The 8,512-nt window shown below is 45.3% G+C and overlaps 1 protein-coding gene across 1 annotated transcript in view; it reads left to right on the forward strand.

The window, feature by feature from the left end:
* Positions 1 to 7,482, forward strand: part of FRMD4B (FERM domain containing 4B) — a gene marked incomplete at its 5' end in the record, with an annotated part of 15,116 nt that extends 7,634 nt beyond the window's left edge. The window contains 6 exons of the mRNA XM_010281971.1: positions 246 to 302; positions 1,658 to 1,805; positions 3,015 to 3,140; positions 4,310 to 5,118; positions 5,714 to 5,846; positions 7,307 to 7,482. Coding sequence (XP_010280273.1) covers positions 246 to 302; positions 1,658 to 1,805; positions 3,015 to 3,140; positions 4,310 to 5,118; positions 5,714 to 5,846; positions 7,307 to 7,427 — 1,394 coding nt within the window. The remainder of the gene's footprint in view (positions 1 to 245; positions 303 to 1,657; positions 1,806 to 3,014; positions 3,141 to 4,309; positions 5,119 to 5,713; positions 5,847 to 7,306) is intronic.
* Between the last annotated feature and the right edge of the window lie 1,030 nt (positions 7,483 to 8,512).

The raw sequence follows: 8,512 nt of genomic DNA on the forward strand, positions 1-8,512 counted from the left end.
TTCCTGCTGCATTTGAAAAAAATCTCCTTTGATAATTACACAGGTAGCTTGCTGAACTGCAGTGAACACAAGTAGGTCACAATATACTCCAAAGTAGGACTGTCTTCAGGCTGTTGAAGGCTGAAGCATACAGATTGGAACATTACATAGCAGCTGGCTCTGAAGCTGTAGAAAATAGACTGTATGTGATATTTGTAAATTTATGTTGGGTCTCCAGTCCTTAAAGTGTTTGTTTTCATTCACAGATGATATAATTCCGTCTGAGAGCAGCTCTTTGTCTGACACAACAACTTATGATGATGGTATGTTGCTTATCCTTTTCTTCCTATGGAGTGTGCCCATTCAGAGACATTCCTTTGACTTAATGTCCTTTAACCTACTACTTTGGTGTCTTTTAATGACAAATTACTTTATAGCTGAGATAAAAAAGAGCTTCATCAGGAATGTCTAATCAGGGTTAGTTATTGAAAGTGTCTGCTCTGTGAGCTGATCTGAATTGACTTTAGGGAAGGTGATTGGGTTTTAACATGACCAACTTGTGAGCTGAAGGCTTTGAATTACCAAAAAAAAACCCAAACTTCATCCCTAGGACCTGTCCGGAGGTGGATAAGCAGCTGGAGGAGTTACGAGCTGGGAGAATTTGCCCAGCCCTTCTGTCCTCACAGCTACTATAAAACTTACCAAAAAAAGTAGAATATGCACTGGTATTAACAATCTATTTATGTTTATCTGTTACCTAGTGAGCTTGTATCTTGCATGGGTATGGTGTTTGCTCAGCTTACTCATTTCACACACACACCCACAGACACACACATTCACGCCCTGTTCCACAAGGTAGAAGGGACTCGGCTTGCCTCTCCCTTAAACTGGATAATCATCATTTGGGGACAAACATTATCTAAATTATTACTCACTTTTCAGTTAGGCCTTGATTCTGATCTCACGTTGTCCCAGTTTTAGACTTGTACAACCCATCTGGTGCTTTAAAATGGAGTTGCACCTGATTCCTGCTTGTACGAGAAGAAGTAGAGCCAGGGCTCTGGCTTGTGAATGTGTTCTGTGATGCTTATCCTGCATTTATATGTATTAGTTGGAGTTTCCTGTTGGCTCTGATGGGACCTGAGTTGTGCCCTAAGCAAAGTGAGGAGAAGGATCAAACCAGCGTCTCCCCAGTTGCCTTCAGCCAAATTTGTCTGTCAGTTGTCTTTGCTCATTCAGTTGCTTTTGAAGTCAGTCTCTTTTAGGTTGTATTTCAAAACTAATTCTTAAAATGTCATTTTCAAGTAAAGAGCTGGAAGGTGAGGGGAGGGGAACTGGCTTTTGCAGAGGCTGAGCTTGGCTACTCAGCTTTGGGAAGGAAGGATCATGCTGCAAACAGGTGTTTTCCCAAGGAAGTTCCATTTTGTGATCTGGCACAGCCCCAAACCGTGTGTAATCTCCATAGGAGTTGGCACTGCTGAGAATCTGTACAAGCCTCCGTGATGTCCTGTCTGTGCGGAGGAGAGCTCAGTGTCTCAGGCAGAAGAGCCTTTCTAGATTCACAGCTTCTGTCCTTGTCTCTGTAGTGCAAAGTGTTTCTGCTTAGGGGCTGTAGATTTGCATATAGGGTAAAAATATGAAGGATTTTGCTAAGAAAATACATACTCCTTTCCAACAGTCGGTGAATCGCTTCCTGTGCCAGCACAGAGACCCAGCTCCGCGCAGCTTTCTCCGAGGCTTCCTCCACCAAAGTCCCTTGGGGTGGAGAGAATTCATCTCAGAAAGTCATCCATAAACGAGCAGCTCTTGGAAACCAGACACTCCAGGTAAGGCACGTCTCGCTGCTGCCGTGCTCTCTGCCTTGCTGCCATGAGCTCCATCTTGCCCCTGCCAAGACTTCTGTTCCTATGGGGACTCCAATGGAGCCTGCTGCCTCCATACTCCTCTGCGATTACAGGATTTGATGATGGCAGCTAAGTTTCCTCTTCAGTAACAGAAGTGTGGATAAGTGTGTATAAGTAGTTGTCACAGTCTTTGAAATTGTAGGGTAACGTAGTCTTTGTGAAGATGTTCAAGACGGGTGAGAAATTTAATAGCAAGGGCTGTATTTAAGGAATTGCTTGTGCCCACCAGTTACTGTCACTCTGTGTACGTTTCTGTGGTTTGTTTTCAGTATTAACTAAACTTAACAGTTTTCCTGATGACTGTGCTTAATGGCTTCAGGTAACACCAAACCATATCCTTCCCTCCTGATGGTATTGGTATTTCAACAGGTACACTGCTAAACCGTACAGAATTCACCTAAGTCCTGATGGGCAATTCTCCATGTCAGAGCAGAGTTACTGGGGTTCAACCAGCTACCATCGTTAGTATCAGCTGCAGTGACTGGCTGAGGTTCTTGTGTGTATCCAAGGGATCTGGCACTTTCTGAACTAGAACAACAGTTCCATGGGGTGCATCGATACCAGTAGCTCTGCTGATGGTTGTGTGATCATGTTACGTGGGTTTGATCTGGTGCTAGTTGTTCTCAGGATTCCCACGGATCTTGATATTTCTTGGACTGTCTTGCACGAGCAGGTTGTTGAAGGCATGCTTAAAAACGTTTTAAAGTTTTGGGCAATGTCGTGTCTTGGCGTTTTTCTCGTCTGTCCCTCAAGATAAGCAGAACACTCCACATGAAGTTTAGAAGTTGAGTTACAGCCATATGTAACCATTTAACTGTGATGTGCTTCATTTTGAAACCCGATTCCTTTGCTTCCTTGTTATCTGCTCTGTCTCTTCTGCTTCATACTTCTGTCCTTTGGCAGCAGCTTTTCCTACTGGTCATCCTCTGAGGACCTTCCTTGAACGACAAGAGGAGGTTGAATTTCAATTCCTGTTTAACAATTCTGTTCTTTATATGGGGAAGCACATCCAGTTATGCCCTTAACTGTTTTTCTGACCTTCGTTTTGTTTCTTCAAGACTTAGGGTGTGCGTATTCTGTGTGCTGTGACTTGGGTGGCGTTTAACCTAACTGGGGTTGTCTCCATGACAGGGACCCGCTTTCGACTCACAGCAGTCCTTACCGAACCCTGGACCGGCCGCCCCAGCCCCATGGTGGGAGAAGCATGCCTACAACCCCTGTGCTCACACGCAACGCCTACAGTAGCAGCCACTTACAGTAAGGGGGTTTTGTTTTTAAGTGCCGTGTCCATCTTGGGCAGCAGAAGAATAAAAGCCAATGGTGTTAAGAGGGCAAAGGGTCCTTTGCTGTGCAGCTTTCTGTACAGCAGGGTCAGGCTCTCAAAATGTCTTTCCTGGATATTGGAGGCACAAGGTTGATAGCAGCTACCATCTTCTGGCACAGTCCTGCACCAGCTTTGTGACATGCGAGTGAGAGCATTTATGTGAGCACAAACCCTGTCTGGGCAAATAGCAGCATACACAGATGGGTGTGCAAAATTAGGAGTGAGATGGAAGCTGGCACACAAGTAATGCCTGTCTGATCATGAAAGACTATAGGAGAAGGGTCATTTTCACCTATGGGGAATTGTAACAAGTAATGCTTGTTCGGAAGGTTTCTGTAAAATACTTGTAAGATAGCCAGAATTTGTTTTACATCTCCTTTGTAGCCTCCTTTTCTAACAAAGTGAGGCTTATGAAAATGTATTGTCCACCAGGTAGTGGTCCCCCCACAAAAACTTGTTCACAAGCTGACAAGTGACATAATCCACAATCTGCTGTGGATTATGTTCCTACAAGCCTCCTGAAAAAGTAAGTGTCCAGATGGAGGAGAGAGATCCCAATTAGTGCCCTTACCATGGGAAGACAGCTGCAACGTGGGCTCACCTGTGTTATTAGACAGCTGAGAATCCATGCTGGGAAGGAGAGATGCAATAAATCTTACAATGTTATCAAGAGCTCGTGGTTTATTTGGCTGGGGTAATGCAGCCTTGAGAGACAGAGCTACAGGAAACCCATCTTCCTGTGTTCTGCTCCTAGCTCAGCTGTTTAGACTTGACCTACTTAAAAACTGAGAGCGCCCTCCTGTAAATAGTTACAAAGTGGGAGTTTGTGCACTTTGGTGCAGGTATCTTTGTCACAGGTTAGCCTTGCTCACCGTGATAGATTTTTATATGAGATATCTTTTACTGTTGCAGCAAATCTAAAATTCAGCCAAGCTGATTTTCTTGCAGTGCAGATACAAACCCAGTCTTTTCTTTCCACGTAGGGTATTGTGCTTTCCTTGGGGAGGCAGCATGCCTGACTTGCCCATGTGTGCTCTCTCCAACTCTCTGTGTATGTTTGTGTGTGACTGCCTTTAACCAACCTGCATCTGTGTTGTTTCAGGCCAGATGTTTCCCCGCACCATCGCCGGCAGCGCAGTGGAAGTCTGGAATCCCAAACCCACCTGCTGTCCGAGACTCCTGATGAAAAGGCAGCCTTCGGCCTCTCAAAGTCCCAGCGAAGCAGCAGCACAGAGATCCTTGATGATGGATCATCTTACACTAGCCAGTCAAGTGCGGAATATTACTGTGTGACACCTACTCCAAATCCATATTATACTACTCAGACGCTTGACAATAGGACCAGGGGTCGAAGACGGTCAAAGAAGCAAAACATTTCTGCCGCAAATTCAGGAAGTATGCCAAATCTTGCCCAGAAGGATGTCCGCAATGGTGTCTACCACAAAAGTCAAGAGCAGCCTTCTTCCTCTAGTTACTATATTTCTGGATATTCCCCGTACACCGAATCTGACACTTATTACAATGGAGGATATGTTTACGAGAGTGATACGGAGGGACAGTACAGCGTCAATCCTTCCTATCGATCATCGGCACATTACGGATACGACCGTTACAGGGAATTCAGGTCTTACCATGAGGATGAAGTGGACAGAGTACCGCACAACCCATATGCAACCCTAAGGCTTCCAAGAAAGCAAGTTGCTAAAACGGAGCATATAACCAAAAACATTCACAAGGCCTTAGTAGCAGAGCATCTCCGTGGTTGGTACCAACGTGCCTCCAGTCAAAAGGAACAGGGTCATAGCCTGCAGGCAGGCTTTGAGTCTGACAGAGGATCTCAAAGGAGTTTGGGCTTTGCTGGTCTGCAGGTGCCGTGTTCTCCTAGCAGTCGGGTGTCGTCTTTCTCTTTGGGTAATGTCCGATTTCTTCTGTGCTAAGTGTTTTTGTAAGTCCCTGCTGTGTATCAAATTCTGTCCCCCTCTGCTGCCTCGTTGAAGACAGCAGAGCAGAAGCAAGGCTAGAGCACTGTCCCAAAAGGTAGATGAGGAACTGAATAAGATCTTGTTGTTCCATGCTTGGGAAGAAAGACTTGCTTGTTGCTGCCTTCTGTGGGTAAAACTGTCTTTTTCTCTTCGTAAGCCCAGTAGTCCAAAGAAGCACAAAGAGCCACATGAGTTTCAAACAGGCATGTTTATCAACTAGAAGTAGCCTGCAAAACTTGATGCCATGTAAGCGCAGTTACCATGATGGCTTCCAAAATACAGTACAATGAGCATCACTGAATGGGTCAGAAAGTCTTTTTAGAGAGATCCCTAGCTCCCAAATACCACCCACACAGTGCTTTCCTCCCTACAGGGCTTGTAAATCATATTTTCTGTTTGCTTTGTCTGCTTGTGTGCCCTGCAGAAACCCACAGAGATTGCTAATGAGAATTGTCTCATTTGGCTCAGCTGATTTAGCTGGAGAAGGATCTAATTTGCTGTAATTTTTTTTTTTTTAATTCCAGCATCTTCTGCAAACACTGCTGGGAACTGGCGAAACCCACTTGCACTGGGACTTTCAGACTATGATACGTTGTCTCATTCCTCTTATGCCAGCTGTTACGGGAATGTTTATGGCAACCTTCCTTTGCAGAGCAGGTGAGTAGAGTATATCAAGTTTTTCTGTCCTTCCTCATGCATTTCACAGTTAAAGTGCTTTTTCTGAGAAAATCAGCTTTATTTCAAAGGGCCGGGATGAAGAGTAATTATAAAATGGACTTTGTGGGAGCAAATCTTCTCTGTGTGGAGAAGCTGTACCACCACTAACTGTGCCACTGATACTCAAGGAAGGGGGAGACAGTCATAGTGAAGGATGAACTCATTTGTGCACAGCCTTTTCCTCTGGCTGATGCTGGACCATCGAGGATCTTGCACTCCCTGGTAGCTGCGAAGCTCAGAGCAGTGTTGCGGGCAGAGCACCCACTGAGCCCAGTCCTTCTCACCCCCTGTGACAGGAGGTCTTGCCTGCACCCCGTCAGCAGTCCGGCAGGACACAGTCCTGTTGTGTTTCTGAAGTTGTAGTGCCTATGCTGATAAACTTTGGGAAAAACAAGGAAGGGAAACTCCTCTCTTCAACCTCATGTCTAAGTGCTGGTGTTCAAAGACGATGCTGCATCTGCCAAGAGCATCTCGTTTGGCAGAGCTTGAGCCAGGAGCCAGGCAGGACATGCTGCTGCCTGCAGAGCCGCCCCGCTCGTGGGGGCTCTCCCGACGGCTGCAGGGAGCCCAGGGTCTGCTTTGTCCTTGCAGAAATTCCTGCAGCTCTCCCGCCGCTTCTGCTTGCTGCTTTCGGTCTCTTCCCCCCCGCTATCGTACGCCAGCTGTTATCCCCGAGAACAGAGACCTCCTGTCCAGGGGAATGGCTCTGCTCCCACAAATGCCATCACGTTTAAGTACACTTACGCTAAATGTAGCCAGCTGTAGTAAGTACCCCATGTTTGTGCCTCCTGCTTTGTGGGTTGCAGTTTTGTGCTTGCTGACAGGCTGACTTGTGTGAAATTACTGAATTTTTAATTTAGTTTGTTTTAAAGTAAATGAAGGTGTAAGAAAAGATATAAAAGCTTCTGCTAGATCCTCATTTCTGAGATAAACGCCAGGGGCTTTTTTAGTGCAGTGATTTAAAAGATCTACAGTAACAGTGTTTAAAAATACAGTTTCTACTAAATTCTTAACTTCCTGTAATTGGGCTTTGAAAACTCTGATTATTTTGGCAGCTTTTTCTGTATAAGGCTTATTAGATACTAATTTTCCATACTGTGAATCATTTGTCTGATCACTCATCTGTTCTGTTTTTCTATTTTAATGTGATCATGGCAAACGAGCAATCGATATGCTCCGCAGTCTCAATAATTTTGAGAAGCTGAGATCCGGTTGCACACCATTTGACTAATTACAGCACAAAAACCGGGTTTGTGTTAGGTTCCAAATTACATTGGGGTGAACTCACAATAACCAGCGTTCCTTAAGCCCGAGGGGGTTGCGTGAGTTTGTGCAGCACGTGGGGATCTGGGGGAGACCCTCGGCTCTTGCTGATCCCTGCTGCCGTGTCTCTCTTGCAGAGCGTATGCAGAGACGAGCCAGCTGGGCGGCGATGGTGGGAGCCGGTTGGAAGAAGACTTGCACAGCAATGAGCAGCGGTTATTGTGGCATGAGGATTCAAAGCCCGGGACGCTGGTGTAGATCGCCTGCAGCCCCGCATTCGTACCCTTGCGTGCCTTGCACAAAATGCTGTGACTCCGAGGCAGATCTCGGGTGGAACTTCCAAACCGAACAAGAAAAGGAAGCAGGCTGTTTTACTGGGAAAGATTAAATTCAGCATTAAGAGGGACTGTAGCGAGGTGACAAAGTCTTACCACGAATGGCGTTTCTTTCTGAATCCAGATAGCCTACACAAGCAAGGGCAAGCCACGGTTTAATCTATGACTAGATGCAGCACTTGGTTGAAGTATTTATATTTAGCAAGCACTTTTTTGGAAGATTGGAAGGTGTTGAAGGCAAACCTCAGAGAAAAAAAAAAAAAAAATGTGAAAAGGAGACTCTTATGGAAAAACCAGGAATTCTAGGAGCACAATTCTGATGTCGAAAGAAGAGTGAAAAGTTATTCTGCCATGGCTTATGATGACCTGGAAGGACTTTCATAAGCTTATGAAGGATAGATACTCTGTGTGTGTGTGAGGCAAAGGGTGACTTAATCAGTATTGGAACATTACTTGAAGGAAGGCTGGATTATAATTTTTTTTTCATTAGGGAGGTTTGAATGAGTTTATCCATTTTTTGGGGTGTGGTTAAGAGTGTTTGTTAGCACCACAAGCAAGTTCTGGAAAGAACAGAACTTGCTGACACAATATATCATGTAAAACTATAGGCAGTTGTGGATTTTGGAAACAAGCAGTAAACTTTGAACTCTTTTCCATGATAAAGTGTAATTAATAACCTCCCATTTAATGACCTTTCCATGGTACAACTTCCCTGTGCGGAGGAGTAGGCAAATTTTCGCAGTGGCTGCGCAATGACCCCCATTCATCGGGTGACGATGACATTTTGCTCTGCCACGGCGAATCGAAGATCCACAGTGGGGAGCTCCGGCGATCACACGGCGAACAGTTTGATTGTAACGGCCAGTATTTTAAGGTGGATGCAAACACAAACAGCCAAGTGGGTGCCTTAAAATGAGGGGCATTAGGATTGTACCGCAAGTCATCTGAACTGCCAGGTGTGTTGCAAAGTCACTAAGTGACAGAACAACATTTTCACGAAACCATTTG

The sequence above is a fragment of the Phaethon lepturus genome, unplaced genomic scaffold, assembly GCF_000687285.1.
Source record: "Phaethon lepturus isolate BGI_N335 unplaced genomic scaffold, ASM68728v1 scaffold20572, whole genome shotgun sequence".
NCBI classification, from domain to species: domain Eukaryota; kingdom Metazoa; phylum Chordata; class Aves; order Phaethontiformes; family Phaethontidae; genus Phaethon; species Phaethon lepturus.